The 27,049-nt window shown below is 48.2% G+C and overlaps 1 protein-coding gene across 4 annotated transcripts in view; it reads right to left on the bottom strand.

Moving 5' to 3' along the window:
* LOC146808659 (putative ATP-dependent RNA helicase DDX6) overlaps positions 1 to 27,049 on the bottom strand; it is a 271,143-nt gene that overhangs the window by 183,678 nt on the left and 60,416 nt on the right. For all 4 annotated transcript variants that reach the window (XM_085615455.1, XM_085615452.1, XM_085615453.1 and 1 more), the window contains 3 exons: positions 25,252 to 25,315; positions 24,992 to 25,096; positions 24,093 to 24,222 (listed from right to left, as the gene is read on the bottom strand). In XM_085615455.1, coding sequence (XP_085471581.1) covers positions 24,093 to 24,222; positions 24,992 to 25,096; positions 25,252 to 25,315 — 299 coding nt within the window. The remainder of the gene's footprint in view (positions 1 to 24,092; positions 24,223 to 24,991; positions 25,097 to 25,251; positions 25,316 to 27,049) is intronic.

Below are 27,049 nucleotides of genomic sequence, written 5' to 3' on the forward strand. Positions count from 1 at the left end.
AGACGTGGGTCTGCCAGTGCTTCTGTCCTCTTGTGGGGACGCAACGACTGTGTATAACCGTGCTACACTGGTGTCTGCATCTGGCTTTCCCGGCACCCAGGATCAATCGATCTCCTGCTCAATTGTGGACACTTTGTTTCCCCGTTCATTGCTGCCTGCTTTGTTGTTGCCTGCCTCACCGCGCCCGCAAGAGTATCCAGCTGAGCGACACCTGACGTCCTCGAGGAACCGTTCACGGTGGCCTACGGCTTCTTTTATGTGGAACTCCTGTACTTTACAGGCCAGGTCTGGATTTTATATGGTGCACAAGGGGACCTCAATAGATGATCGGCGGCCATTTTGTGACTCTACTTCTCCATCTTCTCCCAAGCGGCCATATTGTCTTTGTCTGCACGGGCTGCGGGGCCTTCATGTGGGGGCCAGTCTAATCTTACGCCCGCGATCGGGCCAGGACTAGATTGATTTCTATCACCATGGTGTCACGGATGGGCTGGACTGGGACTGGAACTGTCTGCATATGTTGTGCGCACTCGTCGCGATTTGTCTGCCTTCATTTATATTATTGTGACACGTTATCTTCACACGACCGCCTTTGGGTGTAGTGGGTTCTCAGTGTGTGGAGACGTAGTTGGCCGGTGGTTTCGGGCGCTCCGAGGTTACGTGGGCTCCTCCCCGCTTTCTTCTTTGTTTTCTTATTTTCTTTACTCTATTCCTACTTTCTCTCTTGTCTATATTTCGGGTTCATTGAGCGACAGGCACTATGCCGGGGGGGGGGGGGCAGGCCGTAGCCTCCGCATTGGTGTAGGGTGGGGGGGTAATTTACCTTTTCTTTTTAGTTCTATGGGCCTCTTTCTTCTATGTCTCTGCGCTATACTTGTTTCCGATTCGGGGTCCGGGTGTGGGGTGGATTGAGTGGGGGCGGCTTTGGAGGGGTGCGTATTTACTCATGTGACTATCCTGTTATATAACTGCATCGCCTCACTGTCTGAGATTTTCTATGGCCGTTTTAATGATGCTGCTGCTCTCCCGTGTGATGAAGCCATCTTGCGGACTCGAATCTCCTTGGTTCTATCCTCTACTGACTTTTTCCTCGAAAAATTTTTTTTTGAAAACCTTAAAATTAACCTTTACTTCTCCTTCCCCTGGTGTCAAGGATCTCTCCAGTGTATAACTCCTGAATCGTTGCTAATCTTGACCATTGACGCACGGGGGTTGTAATGTGTGTCTCAGTGCTTAACCGTTTTGTGGCCGGCCTGATGGTTGTAGGCCCGTATTTGTCTTTTTCATATGCACAAATAAAGGTTTTTAAAAAAAAAAAAAAAAAAAAAAAAAAAAAGAAACAAGGGAGGGGGTTTTGGAGGCTTTTCAAAACTTTTATCAATTTCTCTATAGTGCTCCGCTCAGTGAGATACCTGATAATGATGGGAGTGAGTATCTGACGGGAGTTGTAACTACAGGACTTACTGAGCTGCAGAAAATAAATTTATCTGCTCCAATAACGTGGGAAGAAGTTGAAAAAGCTATATTAGCATTAGCCTTGGGTAAAGCAATGGGTCCGGACCAGATTCCCTTGGAGTTTTATCGTACTTTTAGAAATATGTTGAAAAATGAATTACTGGAAGTATGCCAACAATCCTTTTTGGATCGCCCTCCGGATTCATGGTCAGAGGCCACCATAGTAATTTTCTTAAAAAAGGGAAGAAAGAAGTAGATATGGGATCTTATAGACCCATATCTCTTCTTAATGCGGACAGTAAAATTTATTCCAAAATTATTGCGAATAGGCTAAATAATCTTATGCCTTTATTGGTATCTAAGAGACAACATGGATTTATTTTGCGGCGTGATACGACAGATCACGTTAAAAGGATTATCTCTTTATTAGATTGGGCACAGGCCACTGATTCTTCGGTTTCAGTGGCTTTGTTAGACGCAGAAAAAGCGTTTGACCGGGTTTGTTGGAAGTTCTTATGGTCAACTTTAGTTTGGAAGGGCTTTCCTGCTGAATTTATCAAAGCTATTCAGGCTTTATATAAAAATCCAAAAGCGGTGCTGCGTATTGCAGGACGGCTTTCCGGCAATATTACAATTACTAGGGGGACAAGACAAGGATGTCCCACTTCGCCTCTGTTATTTGCTTTATATATTGAGCCTTTTTTAAATAGTCTGGATAATAATACTGGAATTAAACCGGTTTTGATACATGATATAGGTTATAAGGTGTTTGCATATGCAGACGATATTGCTATAGTCACAATGGATATTAAGACGGCTTTACCCAATCTAATAGCATCGTCGGAAGAATTCGGCAGGTATTCTGGATACAAGCTTAATGTTTCTAAGACTCCATTATTTCATTCAGACTCCGGTCGCCCACAGGATATGCATTTTGAGGAGGAGGCTATATATTTAGGTATAAGAATATCAGCTGACATAGATAAAATCGTTCGCTTAAATATTGATCCAGTAATTGCCTCTGCTAATAAAACTTTAGAAAGACTCGATAATCTTCACTTGTCGCTATATGGCCGCAGTAATGTGCTGAAAATGCTTATTTTCCCTAAATTTTTGTACTTATTCCGAACCATTCCTCTATTTTTTTCTACCTCTACATTTAATCGAATCGAAAGAATGTCCTCCAGGTTTCTCTGGAGTTACCATAGATCTAGAAGAGCTTTGAAAAAGTGTACTCTACCAAGAGATAGAGGCGGTTGGGAAATTCCTAATTTTCAGTTCTACTTTTGGTCTATCTTCCTGCAGAATATGGGCGTTTTATTGGTTAATGAAACACGTTTTGATCAATCAGTTACACCATCAATATACGAGATGGTACTAGGAGAAGAGGCACGACAATGTCTAGTTCGCATTATTGAGCCGAGTTATTATAAAAAAAACAAATTCAAAATTATTATTACTGCTTTTGAAATCTGGAGGAAAATTAAAAAAAATAATTGGACTAAGCTCCAATTTAAATTATTATACTCCTTTAATTAATTGCCCTTTGTTACCGGATATTTTTAAAGATTCAATTATGTTCAGATGGTATCGGGCTGGTATACGGCAATTGGGGGATCTAATGGATGGCCAACAGATATCTTCTCTTGTATCCCTACAACAAAAATATGATCTCTCTCGGACAGAATTCTTTAAGTTTTTACAGGTTCGTAGCTTCTTAGTTAAAAAATGTGCAGATAAATAATTTTAACTTTTTGAAACAAAATTTAAGTACTTCGGAAAAGATCGAGAATTGGTTATATTTATCAAATAATGTTGGTAAAACATCAGGACGACTTATCAGCGCTGGAAGATAAATGGCAAGAGAAATTTGATGTGGAAGGAATAGATATGCATAGAGTTATAGATATATCAATCAAAACGTGGTATAATGGATCACTAATAAGTCAACACTTGATGTCCATTTATGACATATTACACACCTGCTAAACTTTCCAGATGGGTACATGATAGAGTGGATAAATGTAATCGATGTGGACTATAGCCGCAGATACTATACATATGTTTTTTTTGTGCCCAAAATTAAGTCTATTCATTAGAGATGTAGAGTATTTTTTGTCTACTCATCTAGGTGTACAAACACAAATTTCTGCAGAATTAATTATTTTGGGCGCTCAAACTAGCAGTGACAGCACTAGAACAGATCTGGAGGATAGATTTGTATTTATATGTATGTCAATCTTCCGGTGCTGTATTACAACGCAATGGCTTGATATTGAACCACCTGTCTTTAGCAATTGGCAAGCCAGACTACTGTCCGTTTATCATTTGGAAATGGCTGTCTATAAAACAAAGGGTAAGAAAAGAAGGTTAACTGGTTTGAAACTATGGAATCCACTTTTTAAATGGCTATGAACTGAACTTTTTTTTTGTCTTGCTAATTCATTGATTTCATGTGTTATGTATTTACCTGATTGAGGATATAATCATTTTGTTTGTATTTATTGTTTCAGTCTTGGCTGTCTGATGATAGAAATAATCAATAAAGAAATTATTTTAAAAAAAGACATGTTGCTGGACCCCTGGGTAGAGAGACATCCGCTCTCCTGGGCATGCAACAATGCACATCATGGGCGAGGTGCTAGGTCTCCTCCCCCAGGATGGGCAGGGGAAGCTTCAAAGTTATGCTACCTTTGTGAGCTTCTCCAGGCCACTTGCTGTACTCAGCAATTGGCCCCTACCGGTTCTAAACCCCCACTCAGGCGGGAAGACTGGCCGGAAACCCCAAGGAAGGACAGGGGGTGTGCCAGCCTGCCAACCCCACCCCTCAGGTGGGGGAGGCGAGGTGAAGCACATCTCCGGGCCCTCGCCATCTAGAAGATGGGGAGCCCTGTCCAATCAGGACTAGGCCACTGCCCCCCTCCCACAGAAGAGTGGCAGGATAGGGGGTGTACCCACACCAGGACAGGGGCCCAGGAGGTCCCTGCCCTTTACCTACCTGTAACGCCCCTAATTTTAGTATTTAGGGGTACCCCGAACCTTCCTTCCTCAGATTCCAGATTCCAAAACAGCAAAGAAGAGCAAGAAGAAAGAAAACCTGCCAGCAGCTGCTAAGAAGAGGAAGACACCAACTGCTTTGGCCCCAGCCCTACCGGCCTGTCGACCCTCGAACCTGCTCCTGCTAAATCCAGGCACCTCCTGTGGCCAGCAACCTCACCAACCTCGGAGGACCTTGCTACCTTGCGACTGAGCATCTGGGACTCCCACGATCAGTGGCTCTGCTCAAAGCAAGTATCTAACCCCTGGTATCAGCCAGGAACCGTGAACCCTGCACACACTGCACCCGCCAAGCCTGTCCTGTGCTGGAGTGGACAAAGACCCCGAGGACGTCCCCCCGGCGACTGTGACCCCGAATCCGGCACCCAAGGACCCACCTTGACGCTCCTGGCGACGCCTGCAGCCCCAGACCCAAGGACCACCCCAACCGCGATCAACAGAGGGTAAGATTTCCCAAAACCAAAAGACGCCGATGCACCTGGCGCCCTGCGGCCCTCGGTGCCCGACTCCTGGGTACCTACCTATCCTCCAACTACCCAACTTACCTCTCGAAGTGGAGGTCACACCTGCAGAATCTTCGTCCCCGAGCTTGCAGCCTGGTTCTTCCTGAGCTTTTCCATTGCAATCCATTGAGCGCAAAGGCTCAAAAGCACCTTGCACCCAGCCGCCCGAGTGGCCCTGGCAGTGCAACCTCTACACCCATCTACTTCCCCATTTGCCCGGAGCAAGTGACCAGGAGCCCAGCTCCCACAGCCGTGTGGCCGGCTAGTCAGCAGCCACCAACCAAGGGCCCCCTGCCTCCCATAGGATAGAATTGGGCCTAACTCACTCTGCACCCGAGGGTGTAACAACTGTACATACCAGACCCTGGGGGACCCTTGAGTCTATGCCCAGAACATTAATTCTGCAAGTCGAGTACTTACCCAAAAGCCGATAACTCACTTTTCTTTCATAGGGTAACATTGACTGGTTTCACTTGAAATTTCTTCTAAGTGTGGAGTTTCGAAACTTTAAAATATTCACCTAAAATCAACCGAGGAACGAAAACGGAAATGCTTACCTGCTATTAGGAGAGATCCCAGTGCTGGATCTTGGTGCCCAGCACTGACCCTGAAAAGTACTTACGACCGTACTCACTATAAACCCAGTTTTCTCCCATAGTAAACCATTGACTGTTTTTCTGTGAAATTTATTCTAAGTGTCGATTTTTGCAAACTACAAATATTCTTTAAAAAACGTACCAACTGTGAAAACGTAATTACTTACCTGTTTTAGATAGATGTCCCAGTACTGAGCCTAGGAGCCCTGCACTGGATTACAAGAGTAACGAGAACATACTTTACCCGTAACTTGAATTTTCTTCTATAGGAAACCATTGACTGTTTTTCTGTAAAATTTCTTCTGTCGATTTTGAAAACTTATAAATATTCCTTAAAAATCGCCTGTATAACTTCATCGCAGTTTCTCAACTGCTTACAGGTGGTACACTCCTGCTGGATCCAGGGTCCAACACTGATTTAGAAAAAGTAACCATAACCCTACTTACCTGCTGAGTGAATTTCCTCCCATAGGATAACATTGGTAATTTGATTAGAAAAAGTTTCGAAGTGTCAACTTTTAAAATAGCTAAATATTGCTTAAAAATAACAACAGTAACTAAAACGTATTTACTCCTAGGATCAAGTCCTGGAGTTAGAAAAGTAATCCTGAAAGTAATCAATTGCATATACCTTAAAACTCCCATTGAGCTCAATGTATTATTGTGTTTGAAATTGTGTTGCCTATTGCAACAAACAAACTATTGCATTCCAAGTCAGTTGCCTCTTGCAAAGTATTTAACTAAAGCATCTCATTCTGAGAAAGTATATTTTGATACCTATTGTTGGTTCTAAAATAAAACAACCATATATTTTTATACCATTGGCCTAGAGTTCAGTTCTTGAGTGTGTGAGACCATTTGCTGATGGAGTGTGTGCAACAAATGCTTTACACTGTCCTCGTAAACTGCTCGACCAAGCTACCACTTTAGAGAGTAAGGTTATATCTAACTTTAGCCTCTGCCAAACCTCTGGGGACTGTGGACTCTGTACACCCGGTACCTATTTGGAAACAGTATATACAGAGCCACTTTCTCACAGGCATTTCAAGATGAAGCGTCTGTATTACAAAGTACTATTTTTATGTTTGCCAAATTAAAATGTAAAAAATAAACCATAAACTGGGTTTAAAAAACTATATTAAATACATCTTTTGAAACTAGGTATGTTGCTGTCTTAATCAAGAGGAATTTGACACTGCCATGTTAAAGCAGCCATCTGCCCCACCATCTTTCACCTGTGCGTCATGCCTAAAGTAACCAGGAGGTGGCTCCTTGAGTTGAACCCTTTTGAAGTCTGTGTCATGGGTTCAAATCCCAGCACACCAGACCTCTGCTTTCGATCATTCTAAACCTATAAATCAGTTTTACTGATTGGGTAATATGAGCTCATGTTGTATACAACACTGTATAAAAGCCACAGCTGTTAGATCATTTTTGATGGGCTTTTTATTGTGAGAGTTGAAGCCTGTTCTCAATCTACATGCTTCCAACAAGTGTTATAAAAAGAGAAACGTGCAGGATTCTTTCCATGACACAGACCTAACAAGTGCTAAGATCATGATTGGATGGTATCTCTGTATAAACTTCTCCAAACTCTTTTTCTCCAGTGCAATGAATACTTTGAGCTCGCTCATGTATCTCATTGTATCTGAATGGTGTTGGCCATGGTGGCAGCTGGTCTATATGCGCTGGAAGTGCAGGTATTTCTTAGCCCGGGAAACGGGCTGGGTTGCTGGTTACACTGCAGAAAAAGACAGAAAGTTGTGCACAGTGTAGGATTCTTTCTGAACCCCCTAGATCAGCATTAGAACCATGTGCGCACATCTGTTCGGTCTGAGCTTCTTTTCCATACTGGAACAAGCAGTTGGAGTTTAGATATTGACGACGTTAGTGCTTCTGATCCGGTGATTGCAGTGGTCACTGAGTCAGTAGTTGCAACATCAAGGGATGTCTCTGTATCCCTGTAGGAAAGTGGCTCTGTATATACTGTTTCCAAATAGGTACCGGGTGTACAAACAGTATATACAGAGCCACTTTCCTACAGGGATACAGAGACATCCCTTGATGTTGCAACTACTGACTCAGTGACCACTGCAATCACCGGATCAGAAGCACTAACGTCGTCAATATCTAAACTCCAACTGCTTGTTCCAGTATGGAAAAGAAGCTCAGACCGAACAGATGTGCGCACATGGTTCTAATGCTGATCTAGGGGGTTCAGAAAGAATCCTACACTGTGCACAACTTTCTGTCTTTTTCTGCAGTGTAACCAGCAACCCAGCCCGTTTCCCGGGCTAAGAAATACCTGCACTTCCAGCGCATATAGACCAGCCGCCACCATGGCCAACACCATTCAGATACAATGAGATACATGAGCGAGCTCAAAGTATTCATTGCACTGGAGAAAAAGAGTTTGGAGAAGTTTATACAGAGATACCATCCAATCATGATCTTAGCACTTGTTAGGTCTGTGTCATGGAAAGAATCCTGCACGTTTCTCTTTTTATAACACTTGTTGGAAGCATGTAGATTGAGAACAGGCTTCAACTCTCACAATAAAAAGCCCATCAAAAATGATCTAACAGCTGTGGCTTTTATACAGTGTTGTATACAACATGAGCTCATATTACCCAATCAGTAAAACTGATTTATAGGTTTAGAATGATCGAAAGCAGAGGTCTGGTGTGCTGGGATTTGAACCCATGACACAGACTTCAAAAGGGTTCAACTCAAGGAGCCACCTCCTGGTTACTTTAGGCATGACGCACAGGTGAAAGATGGTGGGGCAGATGGCTGCTTTAACATGGCAGTGTCAAATTCCTCTTGATTAAGACAGCAACATACCTAGTTTCAAAAGATGTATTTAATATAGTTTTTTAAACCCAGTTTATGGTTTATTTTTTACATTTTAATTTGGCAAACATAAAAATAGTACTTTGTAATACAGACGCTTCATCTTGAAATGCCTGTGAGAAAGTGGCTCTGTATATACTGTTACCAAATAGGTACAGGGTGTACAGAGTCCACAGTCCCCAGAGGTTTGACAGAGGCTAAAGTTAGATACAACCTTACTCTCTCAAGTGGTAGCTTGGTCGAGCAGTAAGGTAGTATCAGAGGACAGTGTAAAGCATTTGCTGCACACACAGTCAGCAAATGGTCTCACACACTCAAGAACTGAACTCTAGGCCAATGGTTTATATATAAATAAAAAATATATGCTTGTTTTATTTTAGAACCAACAATAGGTATTAAAATATACTTTCTCAGAATGAGATGCTTTATATAAATACTTTTGCAATATGCAATTGACTTTAGTAGAAAGTTACAAGTGGTTGCAATAGGCAACACAATTTTAAACAATGCATTTAGCTCAAAGGAAGTTTCAAGTTATTTGCAACATTTTACTTTTAGGATTACTTTTGTAATTCCAGGACTGGATCCTAAATTCAGTCCTGGGTCAGTACTTGGAATCAAGTGATTAAAGTCGACTTAATAACAGTTATGATTTTTAGAAAATATTTTGCTATTTTAAAAGTTGACAGAAAATATTTCATAGAAAAAAGTCAATGATTCCTTAAGGAAGAATATTCAAGTTGCAGGTATAGTACGTTCTCCTTACTTTTGTAATCCAGTACTGGATGCCTAGACTCAGTACTGGAACCTTTATCCAAAACAGGTAGGATAGGGTAAGGGCCACTCCATCTGTACTGGAGTACCCATGGTGCCACTGGCTCCAAAACCCACACCTGTTGCCCAGGTTGAAATTTAACCAGTGCAGCTTTTTGGTCATACCAGTGCTTCTGAAGCTCCTGGCTGGCCTCAAGGTTCTTGGATGCTTTTTCCATGTACTCAGCCATTCTGGACCTTAGGCCAAGCACACAGTCCACTATGTCTTGTTTAGGCTCTTGAAGAGGCCTCTCCCAGCCCTCTTTAACAAGACACAGTGGTCCCCTCACAGGATGACCAAACAGAAGTTCAAAGGGTGAGAAACCTACTCCCTTCTGTGGTACTTCTCTGTAAGCGAAAAGCAGGCATTGCAACAGGACATCCCATCTCCTTTTGAACTTCTCAGGGAGACCCATGCCTTTTAATGTCTTGCTGAATCTCTCAACAAGGCCATTGATTTGTGGATGGTAGGGTGTAGTAAATGTGTACTGTACTCCACACTCCTTCCACATGTTTGTTAGGTAAGCAGACATGAAGTTGGAACCTCTGTATGAAACCACCTCCTTAGGAAACCCTACCCTGGTGAAGACACCCAGGGGGGCCTTGGCTAATGCAGGAGCTGTAGTAGTCCTAAATGGAATTGCTTCAGGGTGCCTAGTAGCATGATCCACTACTACTAGAATAAATGTGTTCCCTGAGGCTGAGGGAGGTTCAAGTGGACCCACAATGTCCACTCCTACCCTTTCAAAGGGTACCCCCACCACTGGGATTAGGGGGGCCTTTGGGTGGCCACCTGTCTTGCCACTGGCCTGACAGGTAACACAGGAGCTGACAAACTCCTTCACCTTTTGGTGCATCTGGGGCCAGTAACAGTGACTCACTAGCCTTTCCCAAGTTTTGGATTGCCCCAGATGTTCAGCTAGGGGGATGTCATGAGCCAAAGTTAGGAGGAAGGAGTAGTTTCTTACCTGTAACTCCAGTTCTGTAGTAGGGGTATCTCTATTATAGTCATAATCTATGAATAATCCCCGCCCATGTGCGGGGACCCCGGAGCAATCAAAAATATCTCTTAAGCTGTCCCGCATTTGCAAACCTGCAAAGACACTTAAGAGACAGACAAAATAATACAGCCTAATCACCACAAGGCTGCACTGGCCAGCACTTCCTCTGAAGTGAACACAAAAGCCAAAATAAAGTTGAAATGTCATTTTTATTCACATTTGACATGTTCCTTTATTATCACACACTCCCTTCACCAAAATCCCTTTAAACAATAGAGAGGAAGGGGTGGACAGACAAGCCCTATAGGCTGTCATTATGTGTCTGCTAAAAGGGATACCGTGCCTTTAAGAAACTCTCCAGAGACCCCCGGTATCCCAGGATGCACAGCCAACACAAGTTACTTTCAGTTCTTTTTGAAGGTGTATAACAACAGGCCTGATACCGTCAGGTTACTCCACCGGGGAGGAGGGAGGGTCGCTTATGACTATAACAGAGATACCCCTACTACAGAACTGGAGTTACAGGTAAGAAACTACTCCTTCTGTAGTAGGGGATCTCTGTGTATAGTCATAATCTATGAATAGAATGGCAAGCCCATCCCAACCAACAAGAAGCGGTGGAGTAAGACCAACCACCAACAAATCACTGTGCAAACAAATTCCTTAGCGAAGCCTGTCCAACCTGCGCATCTGCCCTAGCATCAGAGTCCAGGCAGTAATGCTTTGTAAACGTATGGACTGACTTCCAGGTGGCAGCCTTACAAATGTCAGCAATGGGAACATTCCTAAGCAAAGCGGTGGTAGCCGCCTTGCCTCTAGTCGAATGTGCCGTAGGCTTACCCCCTAATGTTTTATTAGCTTTTTGGTAACAAAGATGAATACAGGAAACAATCCATCTGGAAATGGACTGCTTCGAGGTAGCTAAACCAGTTCTTACCGAACCATAATTAACAAACAGTTGATCCGACCTGCGGATATCGTTTGTCTTATCCAGGTAGAATTTCAACACCCTACGCACATCAAGTGAATGCAGAGACCTCTCCGCCGGAGAGGAAGGATGCTGAAAAAACGTAGGCAAAGTTATCATCTGATTCACATGGAAATCTGATATCACCTTAGGCAAAAATTTAGGATGGGTACGCATCACTACTTTAGAAGCATGGAAAACAGTATACGGCTCTTGGCAACACAGAGCCTGAATCTCACTCACCCTCCTGGCCGATGTAATGGCTACAAGGAAGGCCGCCTTCCAAGACAAATGCTGCAACGAAGCCTTATGGATAGGTTCAAAAGGCTCCCTCATCAATCTAGATAACACCACATTCAATTCCCAAGGTGGAGAAGGCCTTCTAACAGGGGGAAACACCTTACGCAAACCCTCCAAAAAATCCTTAATCACAGGGATTTGAAAAAATGAGGTTTGAGAAGGGCCCTTCCTATACGCAGTCAGAGCTGCGAGATGAACCTTAATAGATTGAAAATTAAGCCCAGACTGAGCTAACTGCAGCAGATAAGGCAAAATAACGTCTTCTTTACAGGAGGTAGGGTCAAAGTCCTTCGCCTTGCACCATAAGCAGAATCTCTTCCACTTCTAGGCGTAGGAAGTCCTCGTAGACGGTCTCTTAGCCTCTTTCAAGATCTCCATACAGTCCTGAGGCAGGTTCAAGTGTCCATACTGCACTAGCTCAGGAGCCATGCTGCCAAACTCAAGGACGAGAGATTGGGGTGAACCATCTGCCCTCCGAACTTCGTGAGGAGGTCCGGCCGGCACGGCAGGCGCCGGTGTGGCAGAACAGACCGGTGAAGAAGGTCGGTGAACCACCATTGTCTCGGCCACTCCGGAGCAATCAGGATCATTCTGGCTCTGGATTGCGACAGCTTGATCAGCACCGCCGGAATCAGGGGAATGGGTGGAAAGGCGTAGAGAAAGCTGTTGGACCAGCTGATCCATAGTGCATTCCCCAGCGTCCCTGGTTGGTAGTACCTGGACGCGAAGTCGCGGCATTTGCTGTTTTCTGCCGTAGCGAACAGATCTATATCCGGAGTGCCCCATTCTGCGAAGACGTCTCTTAGCACGTCGTCGTTTAGCACCCACTCGTGGTTCTCTTGAACGAGTCTGCTGAGTGCGTCTGCTTGGGCATTCTGCACTCCCGGCAGGTGGGTCGCCGTGATCGTCAGATTCCTGGCCACCAGCCAGTTCCAGATCGCCTGTGCCTCCCGAGACAGGGTGCGTGACCGGGAGCCCCCCTGCTTGTTGAGGTAATACATGGTCGTAGTATTGTCCGTCTGAACCAGCAGGGAGGACGTCCTGAAGGAGGGATGGAACGCCTTCAAGGCCAAGTGTACTGCTCTGAGTTCCAAAAAGTTGATATGGTAGGTCGTCTCCATCTGCGACCATATCCCCTGAATCTGAAGAGGGCCCGAATGCGCTCCCCAGCCCTGGAGAGACGCATCGGTCACTATGGTCTGGGCCGGAATGTCCTTGTGAAAAGGAGTCCCCTTGCAGACATTCTCTGGGGAACACCACCATTTCAGAGACTGCCGAGCGTGCCGAGACAACTGGATCTTGTCCTCCCAACGCCCCCTCCTCTGGTCCCATTGATCCTCCAGACATTCCTGCAGGGGCCTCATATGCAGACGTGCATTGGGGGTGAGGAAGATGCAAGAAGTCATCGACCCCAGTAATGAAGACACCGTCCTCACCGTAGGAGAGCGGGCTGAGATGAGATGCAGAGCCTTCCCACGGATCGATAAGCGTCTCTCCTCCGAAGGACACACGCTTGCGGTCAAGGTATTGACTGAAGCCCCCAAGTACTGGAGACACTGCACAGGGATCGGCACTGACTTCGTCATGTTGATGTGCAGCCCCAGACGGTGAAGCAAAGCCGCCGTCCTGTTGAAATGGCACTGGGCTTCCTGATAAGTGGACGCTTTGATCAACCAGTCGTCCAGGTAAGGGTACACAAACACCTTGGTCTTCCGCAGGTGTGCCGCGACCACTGCCATGCACTTGGAGAATGTCCGTGGCGCAGACTTCAGGCCAAACGGGAGTACGGAATACTGGTAATGGTTGTTGCCTACCAGAAACCTCAGGAACTTGCGATGTTTTGGTGCGATCGGCACATGAAAGTAAGCGTCCTGCAGATCTATGGCGCACAGCCAGTCTCCTCGATGCAACTGAGGGTAAATCTGATGCAGGGACAACATACGGAACCTTTCTCGGCGGATCCACCTGTTTGCTTGACGCAGATCCAGAATAGGCCTGAACTCGTTCTTGTCTTTTTTTCTTACGAGAAAGAACCGTGAGTAGAGACCTTTTCCTTTTTGCTTCAAAGGAACAGCTTCTATCGCCTTCTTTTTTAACAGAACGTCCGCCTCCCGCTGGAGCTCCCGCACCATGGTGGAGGAGCGCACTGGTGGAATCTGTGGAGGCGAACTGGTGAAACGAAGACAGTAGCCATTGCAAACAATATTCAGCACCCACTTGTCCTGTGTTATTGTCCTCCACTCTGCCAGGCAGTGTTGAATACTTCCCCCCACCGGAGCGGGTAACGGATGAGGGGGAAGTAACTTTTCAGGGCTTCGACCCGGACGGGCCTTTGTTCCCCGCCGAGGACTGATGCTGGCCTCTGCCAATCTGGCGCTTCTGAAAGGGCTGCCTCTGGTACTGCTGCTGTTGCTGGGGCTGTTGCTGGGGGCCCGACTGACGCCCTTGGCCCCTCTGCTTGGTGTAGCGCCTGCCCGAGGAACGGAAGGACCTCCTCTGCTCCTTAGGCCGCTCCAGCCCCACCGCCTTCAGAGTCTCCGCCTCAGCCTTCATGCGGGCCATCTCGTCATCCGCATGCGACCCGAATAGCGTCGTGCCAGAGAATGGTAGATTGGCGATCTTCTGCTGCGCTTCCGGCTTGAGCGGAGTCAGCCGCAGCCAGGAATGCCTCCTCATATGTATGCCGTGGCAGTACCCATGGGCCGCCAGCAACGACACGTCCCCCGCCGCACTGATGATCTGATTGGAGACCATCATGCCCTCGTTTAGCACCTCTTGAAAATCCTCCCTCTTGTCTCTGGGCAGGGAGGCCGCAAACTGTTGCAGGGAGTCCCAAAGAGACCTGTCATAGCGCCCCAACAGAGCGGAGGCGCTAGCGGCCTTCATTGTAGTAGCCGACGTGGAGCACATCCTCCTCCCCAAGGAGTCCATTTTGCGACTCTCCTTATCCGGGGGAGCCGTGGAGGAAGGCGTCGTAGAGTGTTGCTTACGAGCCGCCGCCACGATAACAGAATCCGGCGGGGGGTCCACTCTGAGGAACGCCGGATCCGAGTCAGGAGCCCTGTACTTCTTTGACAGTCTAGAGGGCGCCGGCTTCACCACGGCCGGCGTTAAGAACACCTCCATCGCAGGTTCCTCCAGTCCTGGGACCAGCGGGAGGAGGGGGCGCGACAGATGTACTTTGTGCAAAGTCTCAAAAATCACAGAAGTAGTGGGAATAGGGGTAGTCACTGATATCCCCAACTTCGCAGCCCCTCTCAGCAACACCTCCTGGAACGTGGCAATGTCATCCACTGGAGAGACGCGGGTAGGAGGCGTCTGACAGCGAGGGCGAATACTTGCCAGCCCCCGAAGAATACGTGCCCCTCGACCCTCTGGAACGGGACCGATACCTCCGTCGACCATGTCCAGAGCGAGTGGAGGATCTGCGCCTACTCCGTGATCGCCTGCGAGGGCGAGAGCGAGATCTCTGCCGGTGAGGGACCCGCGCGGGCGGAGGCGGTGGGGAGGAGGAGGAGGAGGAGGAGGAGGAGGAGGAGGAGGAGGAGGAGGAGGAGGCAGTGCAGGCCCCGGTGGCGGCGCCGGTGGAAGGTCGGGCACCGGAGGCAAAGGCGGCCGCTGGGTACGCAGCGGGGTCAGATGGTCTGAAGCCCCATCACTTCTAGCCGGAGAGCCCCCATCATCATTGTCCGGGCTCGCGGCCACTCTCCTCTTCTTGGCGGGCATGTCCCGCGGGGAAGCCACCGAAGGCGAACGTCCGCGCCTCCCCGATCCCCGACTGGAGATCGTAATCACCGAGGACGTATTCCCCGATGTCTGGGACGTCGAACTGTACGTTGACCTCGAACGGCGTCTCTTCGCCCTCGACGACGAGTGCCGCCCCGCAGTCGATCGTCCCCTCGACGTCGAACCAAGTCTCCTCGACGTCGAGCCCCGCCTTGATCGCCGTCGCCGGGGTGTCTGCCTCGACGTCGATCGTTGGCGTCTCGACGTCGATCGTTGGCGTCTCGACGTCGATCGTTGGCGTCTCGACGTCGATCGTTGGCGTCTCGACGTCGATCGTTGGCGTCTCGACGTCGATCGTTGGCGTCTCGACGTCGATCGTTGGCGTCTCGACGTCGATCGTTGGCGTCTCGACGTCGATCGTTGGCGTCTCGACGTCGATCGTTGGCGTCTCGACGTCGATCGTTGGCGTCTCGACGTCGATCGTTGGCGTCTCGACGTCGATCGTTGGCGTCTCGACGTCGATCGTTGGCGTCTCGACGTCGATCGTTGGCGTCTCGACGTCGATCGTTGGTGTCTCGACGTCGATCGTTGGTGTCTCGACGTCGATCGTTGGTGTCTCGACGTCGATCGTTGGTGTCTCGACGTCGATCGTTGGTGTCTCGACGTCGATCGTTGGTGTCTCGACGTCGATCGTTGGTGTCTCGACGTCGATCGTTGGTGTCTCGACGTCGATCGTTGGTGTCTCGACGTCGATCGTTGGTGTCTCGACGTCGATCGTTGGTGTCTCGACGTCGATCGTTGGTGTCTCGACGTCGATCGTTGGTGTCTCGACGTCGACCTGCGTCTCGGCGTCGACCGCCTCCGCCTCGACGGCGGGCGCCGGGATCTCGGCGTCGACTCAGTCAGCGTCGAGCCGTGGGTAGACGGCGGCGAGTGCAGTCCATGGGGCTCGGTACGACGTCGATGTGTTGTTGACGTCGACCGTGACACCTGCGACGGCGACCCGGTCCCGGGTCTCGCCGGCCCCTCCTTCGACGTCGAACGCCGAGGCTGCCGCGACCCAGAGCCCTGGATCGACGGCGAACATACCGGTGCCTTCTCTCTCGCCGTCGACGTCGAACGCGACCTACCAGCCGGTAGGTGTCGTTTCTGCTCCTTTTTCTGCCCGGAGGTCCCTCCAGGGGCTGAAGCATGGGCGGAGGAGGGGGAGTGGGACCCTCCATGCCCTGAAGTCTCACCGGTCCTCTGCTTCTCCTGTCCCTGAAGGCGAGTCTTCTCCCTGTCCCTCAGGGTCCTTTTCGAAAAGGTGCTGCAGATGTCACAGGCAGCTGGGACATGTGAGGGCGACAAGCAGAGGATACACACCTCATGTGGGTCCGTCTTAGCCTTCTTCCTCCCACACTCAGGGCATTTATCGAATAAAGCCATGCTGAGAGTGGGCCAAAACTGCTCCAGATTGCAGGCAGTAGTAGACAAAGGCTTTAGACGTCGAATGAAACCACTTTTAATCCAAAAAATCCGATTTTAATCAAATAAACCACCCAAAAGGGTAGAGCTCAAGCTCCAGGGTCCTGCTAGCAGGAGCCGGAAAAAAGAACTGAAAGTAACTTGTGTTGGCTGTGCATCCTGGGATACCGGGGGTCTCTGGAGAGTTTCTTAAAGGCACGGTATCCCTTTTAGCAGACACATAATGACAGCCTATAGGGCTTGTCTGTCCACCCCTTCCTCTCTATTGTTTAAAGGGATTTTGGTGAAGGGAGTGTGTGATAATAAAGGAACATGTCAAATGTGAATAAAAATGACATTTCAACTTTATTTTGGCTTTTGTGTTCACTTCAGAGGAAGTGCTGGCCAGTGCAGCCTTGTGGTGATTAGGCTGTATTATTTTGTCTGTCTCTTAAGTGTCTTTGCAGGTTTGCAAATGCGGGACAGCTTAAGAGATATTTTTGATTGCTCCGGGGTCCCCGCATGTTGGACAGGCCACACGAAGGGCTTGCTCCCTCCCCGCACGACAGGGCCCAAGCTCCGGCCCGCCAGGCGTGACCCACGAAAAGCACCTGCACCCCGTCTCCCGACGGAACTTCTGCCCTCGGACCTCCATGCATCACGGGCCCCAGCCCCACCGGCTTCCCCGGCCGGGTCAAGCCGCCATCTTGGGCCCTGCACCACGAGGCCGCGTGGCCTCCCCCCGACACTAACCCTGGGCCTGGCCGGCCCCGACATCCCGGCACCACCATCCACCCAGGAGGTGAGCGGACCACTTGGCAGGTCAATGGGAGAACGAAGCGTCAAGAGCTCTTCCCCCGCCAGGTGCCGATCGCCTCCAGCTCCCCCAGGCGCTGGCTCCACCCCCTGCTGGGTGTCTGGACACCTTCATCCCGGACCCTCCGACCTCCAAGTGCGAGGGCCCGGACATCAAAGGGCGCCTGCCCTATAACTGGAGCAGCTCCGGAGCAGGATGGGAGTTGTATCCTGGAGTCGAGAGACACCGAGAGAACTCAGCCTTGACGGACTACTGGCGCTGCCGTAGCCCTATCTTGCGAACTATCGTCCTGCCTGCTGGCGCTGCCGCGGCCTTCTGCAACATCCATCCTCGTCGGGACCTGCTGGCGCTGCCGCGGCCCGTTGTAACGACCATCCTCACCGGGACCTGCTGGCGCTGCCGCGGACCGTACATCGACCATCCCCACTGGGACCTGCTGGCGCTGCCGCGGACCGTGTATCGACCATCTCTACCGGGACCTGCTGGCGCTGCCGCGGCTCGTACCAGCTACACCACCAAGCTCGAGGATTGTGAGCTAACCATCATCTCATCCGAACTACCTGACTGGTAAACAGACTGTCCCGCTACCCCTTCCCTATCCTAAGAGACCTAAATCGAGGGGACCCCTGAGTCCAGACCTCCTTGTACTACTTCATCGTACCTTAAGAAGTGCATATAAAGAACGCTAAATCTTATCCTTGTGTGGTGTCTGTCTGTGGGGGGGAAGTTACTTGTCTGTACGATCGCTGGAGACGGCTCTCCCCGGAGACCTCTCCCCCTGACCTCGGCCGACCCTCCCGGTCCGTCTAACACCGCACATGGGCGGGGATTATTCATAGATTATGACTATACACAGAGATCCCCTACTACAGAACTCCCTGTACTTCTGTGGCACTACCACCCTCCTGGTAGCTCCAGGAGTGGTGCCTCAGCATACAGTAATCCCTCTTCCCAATAAGCTCTGTGGGTACCACTGACATCTCCCTTTGCTTCTGAAACAGCTTGCTGCCTCAGGCTTTCAAGAGTGGGAAAGTCTCGCTGACCCTGGCACAGCTCTTCCCTAGAGGGTCCCCCTGGGCCCAAGAGTTCAACCTGGCAAGGGTCAAGCTCCATGGACTCAGTTCCCTCAGGGGTATCCAAATCCTCTCCCTGGGGAGAGGGGTCCTGAATGGTTTGCTGTGTAGAAGCTGGTCCCCCCAGTCTTCTTGCTCTTCCTCTTGGTTGGTTGGGCCATTATTTCAGGCTCCAGACCTACTTTTTCACCCTTCCTCTTGCTCTGTGCTCTGGTTTGCACACAAACCAATTCAGGGATGCCCAGCATGGCTGCATGGGCCTTTAGCTCAACCTCAGCCCAGGCTGAGGTTTCCAGATCATTTCCAAGCAGACATGCAGCAGGCAACTTTGGAGAGACGACTACCTGTTTCAGGCCAGTACCCCCCCCCCACCATTCCCCCCCCAGCCTAATGTCACAATGGCCATGGGATGACTAGTGGTGACACGGTCAGCGTTGGTGACTGGGTATGACTTTTCAATCAAATATTCCTGAGGGGAAACCAGTGTGTCTTTCACCATAGTGACACTGGCCCCTGTATCCCTCAGAGCTTCTACACTAGTTCCATTCACCCAGGGGTACTGTAAATATTTCTTTAAGTTGGGTGGCCACACAGCCACAGTGGCAAACTCCACTTCTCCCAGGGAGACTAGACTTGCTTCAGTGTGTTCACAGATTTGCTCAGGGTACACCTCTGATCCCATCTGTAATCTTGCTGCCCCAGGAGTAGCTGTACTGGGTGCCTTGGGGGCTTTGTTGTGGGGGCAAGATTTATCTACAGTTAGGTGTCCTGACCTCTTACAGTTATTACACCAGGCCTTTAAGGGATCAAAGTTGTTCACCCTATAGGGTTGAGGCACATAGGGAGTAGTTTGTGTCCCACCCACCTGAACAGGTTTTTGGGGCCCTTTGGAAGACTCAGACTTTTCATCTTGGGGATGCTCACCACCTTACCCCTGGGGAGGCTTTGTGACCACTTTCTTTTGGTCACCCCCAGTGGTTGTCCTTGTCACCCTAGTCTTGACCCAGTGGTCTGCCTTCTTTCCCAATTCTTGTGGATAAATTCGACCCAGGTCTACCAAATGCTGGTGCAACTTTTCATTTGTGCAGTTACTTAATATATGTTCCTTCATGAATAAATTGTACAATCAAGTAAAATCCTACACACCATGTCCAGCTAACCAACCATCCAGTGTCTTTACTGAGAAGTCTATAAAGTCAATCCAGGACTGGGTCTGTGTTTTGTGAGCCCCCCTGAATCTAATTCTATACTCCTCAGTAGTGAATCCAACTCCCTCAATCAGAGCTTTCCTCGTGAGGTCATAGGATCCTGCTTCTGGCCCAGTAAGGGTCAGAACCCTGTCTCTGCAGTTACCAGAGAACAGTTCCCACAGGAGTGCCCCCCAGAGAGGTTTCTTTACTCTTCTTATTTCACAAGCCTTCTCAAAGGCTGTGAACCATTTGATGATGTCATCACCTTCCTCAAATTTAAGGACAATCCCTTTGGGGATTTTAAGGTCCGAGGTTTCCTCCATATCCTTATTTTTATTATTGCTGCCACCATTGATGGGTGCTAAACCCATCTCTACTTTCTTTTTCTAGAGCCTGGACTCTAGCTCTAATCTTTTGCCCAGCCTTTCTAAAAGGTCCCCCAGTGATCTCTCTGGTACCAGAGTCACCTTTGTGATCTCTACGTCCCCAGATGCCAATTCTTGGATTGGAGGGTATGGGGGCCCTCTCCTTCCTAGGGAATAGTGTGGGGGGTTATTATCCACCTCCTCTTCTTCCCTTTCCTCATCTGACTGGCCATCACCATGTTCAGATGGGTAGTCCTTAGCATACTCAGCCAAGAGCTCCTGGAGCCCTAGTTTGGTTGGATGTAGGCCCATTGGTATATTTTTAAGTTTGCATAGGGACCTCAATTCCTAGAAAGACAAGTGTACGTAAAGTGAGAGGTCGAGCTCCTCCACCAGGTCCATGTTATTTTCACTAATAGCTGGGTTTGTTTGAGTCATTCTAACCTGACGGTTCTAATCCTCTACCCTGACTATAGTGACGTATTTTTCTAAAATTCTAATGAGACTGAAGCAAGGCCCTAGCTAGACTTTTGGTATTTTTGGAAAAGACCAATCAGAATTCTAAAGGCAATTTGAAGAGTTCTGTTGTGTGACTAGATGGTAACCAAGTAGTCCAACAAATGCAAGTTTGTATCCCCACCGCTGATCCACCAATGTGAGAAAGTGGCTCTGTATATACTGTTCCCAAATAGGTACAGAGTGTACAGAGACCACAGTCCCCAGAGGTTTGGCAGAGGCTACAGTTAGATATAACCTTACTCTCTAAAGTGGTAGCTTGGTCAAGCAGTAAGGCAGTATCAGAGGACAGTGTAAAGCATTTGTTGCACACACTCAGCCAGCAAATGGTCTCACACACTCAATAACTCAACTCTAGGCCAATGGTTTATATATAAAAAATATATGCTTGTTTTATTTTAGAACCAACAATAGGTATTAAAATATACTTTCTCAGAGTGAGATGCTTTATATAAATACTTTTGCAATATGCAATTGACTTTTGTAGAAAGTTACAAGTGGTTGCAATAGGCAACAATTTTAAACACAACAATGCATTGAGCTCAATGGAAGTTTCAAGTTATTTGCAACAGATTACTTTTAGGATTACTTTTGAAATTCCAGGACTGGATCCTAGATTCAGTCCCTGGGTCAGTACTTGGAATCAAGTGATAAAAGTCGACTTAATTACTGTGATGATTTTTAGACGATATTTTGCTATTTTAAATGTTGACACTTAAAAATATTTCATAGAAAACAGTCAATGATTCCTTATGGAAGAAAAATCAAGTTGCAGGTATAGTATGTTCTCGTTACTTTTGTAATCCAGTACTGGGTACCTAGACTCAGTACTGGGACCTTTTTTCAAAACAGGTAAGCAATTACGTTTTCAGAAGTTATACGATTTTTAAAGAATATTTGAAGTTTGCAGAAATTGACACTTAAGAAGAAATTTCACAGAAAAACAGTCAATGATTTCCTATGGGAGAAAATTGGGTTACTGGTAAGTACAGTTGTAAGTATTTTTCAGAGTCCGTGCTGGACGCCAAGATCCAGCACTGGGAGCTCACCTAGTAGCAGGTGGGTATTTTTGTTTTCGTTACTCAGCTGATTTTTGGTGAATATTTTAGGATTTGAAAAGTCCACACTTAGAAGAAATTTCAGGAAAAGCCAGTCAATGTTACCCTATGAAGAAAATTGAGTTATCGGTTTAAAGGTAAGTACTCAACTGGCAGAGTTACGGTTCTGGGCATAGACTCGCAGGTCTCCCAGGGTCAGATAGGTACAGTTGGTTCACCCTCAGCGGAACAGGGGTAGCCGGGTGTAGAGAGAGTTAGGCCCAATGTTATCCTATGAGAGGAAGGGGGACCTTGGTTGGTGGCTGCTGACTAGCAGGCCACGCGGCTGTGGGAGCTGGGCTCCTGGTCACTTACTCAGGGCAAGTGGGGAAGCAGATGGGTGTAGAGGTTGCACTGCCAGGGCCGCTCGGGCGGCTGGGTGCAGGGTGCTTTTGAGCCTTCGGGCGCTCAATTGATATCAATGGGAAAAGCTCCAGTTTAGAAAGACTGCAAGCTCGGGGACGAAGATTCTTCAGGTGCCACCAGCACTTCGAGGGTAAGTTGGGTAGTTGGAGGATAGGTAGGTATCCTGGGATTGGGCACAGGGGGCACAGGGGTGCAGCGGTGCCTTTTGGTGTCGGGAAATCTTACCCTCGGGTTGATCGCGGTTGGGGGGGGAGGGAGGGGGGGGGAGGAGGGGGTACCTGGTTTTGAGGCTGCAGGCTTCTTCAGGAGTGTCGAGGGAGGTCCTTGGGTGCCGGACTCGGGGTCACAGTCACCGTGGGGTCATCCTCGTGGTCTTTGTTCACTCCGGCACAGGCCAGGCATGGCGGGTGCAGAGTGTGAAGGGTTCGCGGTTCCGGGCTGATGCCAGGGATCAGAAGTAGATTTTGAGAAGAGCCTCTACTCATGGGAGTCCCAGGGGCTTAGAGTCAGAAGGTAGCCAGGTCCTCCGGGGTTTGTGAGGTTGCTGGCCACAAGAGATGCCGGGTTGGAGCAGGAGCAGGTTCGAGGGTCGACAGGCCGGTAGGGCTGGGGCCAAAGCAGTTGGTGTCTTCCTCTTCTTAGCAGCTGCAGGGCAGGTCTTCTGTCTTCTAGCTCTTCTTCGGATTTCGGAATCTGGGGAAGGAAGGTTCAGGGTGCCCCTAAATACTAGATTTAGGGGCGTTACAGGTAAGTGAAGGGCAGGGACCAATGGGTCCCTGTCCTGGGGTGGGTATACTCCCTATCCTGCCTCTCTCCTGTGGGAGGGGGGCAGTAGCCTAATCTTGATTGGGCAGGGCTTCCCATCTTCAAGATGGCGAGAGCCCGGAGATGTGCTTCACCTCGCCTTCCCCACCTGAGGGGTGGGGTTGGCAGGCTGGCACATCCCCTGTCCTTATTTGGGGTTTCCGGCCAAGCTTCCCACCAGAGTGGGGGGTTGCAGTGGTCTGGGGAAGCTCACAGAGGTGGCATGCCTTTGAAGCTTCCCCCTGTCCACCCTGGGGGAGGAGACCTAGCACCTCGCCCAGGATGTGCATTGTTGCAGGCCCAGGAGAGCAGGGCTCTCCTACCCAGGGGTCCAGCAACATGTCTGCTGTGTGGCAGCCTAGGCAGCCTCAGAACAGATGTGGATTGTAGGTTAGGTTTCAGGGGGCCTCTCTAAGATGCCCGCTGTGGTGCTTGGTACATTAAATCCCACACTGGCATCAGTGTGGATTTAATGTGCTGAGCAGTTTGATACCAAACTTCTCAGTCTTCAGTGCTGCCATTATAGTGCTGTGGAGTTCGTGTTTGACAAGCTCCCAGCACCATGTACTCTTAAATGGCAGCACTGCACTTACAGGCCCAGGAATGGACCTGGGTACTGTAGGGGCACAGGGCTCCTGCCTCTGTGTCCACACTACTGGCATAGGGCACCCAGCTAGAGGGGTGGCTGATGTATGACAAGGCAGTGTAGGTTGTGGGCCTGGCACACAGGGATGTGTGCCATGTTGACTCTTTGTTTGGTCTTGTACACAGACACTCAGCCTGCAAGGGCAGTGTGTGGGTGTTAGGGTACAGGGCCTCTAAGGGTGGCACAATGAGTGCTGCAGCCCTTAGAGGCCTTCCCTGGTCACAAGGCCCTGGGTACCTAGGGTACCACTTACCAGGGGCTGACATGTGCCAGGGTTTGCCAATTTGGTTTTGAGGTTTTTGTTTAGATAAGGAACATAGGCTCATGGCAGGAGTTCAGGGCACACTCAGTCAAATTACATTCAGCATTCAGCAAAAAGTGGGGGCATACCATGGAAGAAAGATGACACTTTCTCACAATGCCCATTACAGAAATCATGCATGGGAGGAGATGTTCTAAACTTCACTCTACTGCCATGTGCGAGCCACCAGGTACTCTTACCTTGGACATGCACCTTCTTCACATCAAGTCTTTCAAGCAGAGGGATGAGGTAAGCACCGCTCTTTCCCGTCCCGTTCTTGGCTCTTGCAAGGATGTCTCTCCCAGAAAGTGCAATGGGGATACTTTCCTCCTGCCAGAACAAGGCCAAAAAATAGAAGTCACCTAACCTTAACTGAACAAAAGCTTTCACATAAAAAAAATGCAGCTACATTATCCTTGAAAAGCATACCACTTGCAAAAATACAGATAAAGAAGTGAGGCACAACAACCTTTAAACTGTTCTTAAGAGAGTGTACATGTACAAGATATTGACTCCGACTGTCTGCTTTAAATAAAGATAGTATACATGTACTAACAATATAAACACTTGGATTCACTGCTCTTGATACAAGCACCATACACGTTCCTAACATTTACCCTTCAATTCTGCTCTTGATGCAGATTGTAGACATATGCTAACTTAATATTCAACCTTCAACTACACATTTTCGATAGAGGTACTATAAATATAGTAGTTGATTCTCCATTCTCGAAACAGATTGCACAAATGCACTCAACATTTCTTCAATTCTCTGTAGTTCCAAATAGTATTTATGTACTAACTTAACCCCTTCTGTGCCACGCCCTTTCCCCCTCCTGTGCCGGGCGTTTCATTAGTGGGCGGGTTTCATGACGAGATAGTCTCGTCATGGGCACAGCGCGACCGTGCTCCATGACGAGACTATCTCGTCATGGGCACAGAAGAGGTTAATATTCATCCTTCAGTCTTCTGCTGCATACAGGTACTACTAAAGAACCACACACAGGCGTCATTGGCCGTGTGCTTAGCTATAATGTCACAGGTTAGATTTTTTGATTTGGTATGCGTCTTCGCTCTTGCCAGCCTTTTCTTTTCTCACCTGAATCGGAGATGGCTTTTCCCAGCCCATTTCAAAGATACCCATTAGAAGCTCACGCTTTAGACAGTAGTCTTCAAACTCGTTGCCTTTTGTAGCTGTAACGTCCTGGAAAAGTGAAAGAAGGACTCAACGAATGCAAGAGTTGGATGCTGGGACACATTAACAACAGAGCTTTGTAACCCCCTCGATGCTTGGTGCAGATTAATAAGAATGAAGGTACCAATGGAATCGGATTTGAATAGAACAGGAAGTCAACTAACCGTTGTCCTGACTCGCTGATCCCTTGGGGGAAGCTGAAGCTTCTTCTTCCAGTCATCACCAAACCTGCAAAGGTCAACAGTTATAATAGTGACCAACGCGTTCCACAATCCAAGCAGACAGCACTATGGCAATGGCAGAGGATGGGCATGCAACCAACTTCAGACTCCAGGAAACCTTACTCCTATGACCACCACAACATCCAAAGCCATTCTATAGCCAACTGAACCAGAGGTCTTGGCACGTGCTCTGATCCCGGCACTCCCTCCTCCAGTATGGGTAGAAAGCTGTACTAATGAAAGCTCCCACTCTCATAGACCTTTCTCCGTTCCTTACTCTAAAGCGCTGCTGCAATGAGCTGCTTTATTCTCCTGTAGTGGGATTTTCACTTTTTTACACAATTCTGATGGTCTGTCCCATTACATGCACTGTATCCCCTTCTCTGTAAGCATTAACATTTTTCCATCCCTTTTATCCTTCAGTTAGGTCTGGGCTTTCAGCATAACTTCCCTTGAGTCCTGCAAGAATGACACGGCTCCATTCACAAACATTAACATACCCCCCACCCCAGTTTTTTGACGGTCCAGGCCCCTTGATTCATTTGATCCCAGTATGTCGTTCCATGAAACAGGCAGAGTGCGGTGCATCAGCGTTCCCAGTCTTGCACTGTCTAGCAATCTGCATCATCATTTACTCATACAATTTCTATATTTCTAGTAATTACAATCCATCATATTTTGGAGCTACAAAGTAGTATTCCAACATGGCAGTTCGTTGAAGCCCATATTCTATCACACCTCCCACTAAAAAGCTATGCTGGCCTCCTGTTGGCAATCATAACACCAGGGCAATCATTACATCTCAATAAATATTGATGCAAGATGGTAGGGCGCCTCTCAAGGCCAAAGGGAAACGCAGTAAGCATTGACAAAGCCAATAAATCTCACCTGTTGGACCTACTGGTTTAGGCAATGCAGTTTGCAAATGCTGTGCCGCACACCCGAAAAATAAAGGAATAAAAAGAACGAGGATGTGTCCCCTGTCACAGGTTGCATCATTCTGCAGGCTCACTGTACATGCACTTAGTAAAACGATGCAGGCACAGTTTATTTTATTACCCAATCCAAGACCGTGGACGCCACTTCAATATATAATTAAAAAGGTTTTTAAAAAACTACAAATCCCCGTTATCGTATACTGAGCCAACTATGACTTGCTTCCACAACATGCACTGCTAATGACCTCATATTCCATCACTCAACCTGTTAAATGACATCACGGATGACATCATACCATCACTGGGACACCATCCATAGGGTTTTTTTTCTTCCTTGAAATATTTCTCCAAAGTACAGGTATGGACAATTTTCTATGAACTTTAACGGGATTACCCACTTAAATGGGTCACATGAGCTGCAGTTTTAAGCAAAAGGGTTGACCGGTATACATTTGCCACTGTAAACAGGCTTCTTTGCAGGCTTTATGGAGCACAGTGAGATGCACTACACTCGCTCCAGAGGTCTTAGGGTACAGTGGAATAGAACCAACTGAGATGCACTACCCTTGCTCCAGAGGTTGTAGGGTACAGTGGCATACAACCATAGAACCATGGCACAACCATAGAACCATGGCACAACCATAGAAGCATGGCACCAACAACAGATGAACTACACTCGTCCCAGAGGTTGTAGGGTACAGTGGCATAGAACCATAGCACCACCGATATATGAACTACTTCTAAGTGGACACCATTTCATGCTGCATTATTCAACAATCTCCAAATCCTCAAAATCTCAGCAA

The sequence above is a fragment of the Triturus cristatus genome, chromosome 7, assembly GCF_964204655.1.
Source record: "Triturus cristatus chromosome 7, aTriCri1.1, whole genome shotgun sequence".
Taxonomy (NCBI): domain Eukaryota; kingdom Metazoa; phylum Chordata; class Amphibia; order Caudata; family Salamandridae; genus Triturus; species Triturus cristatus.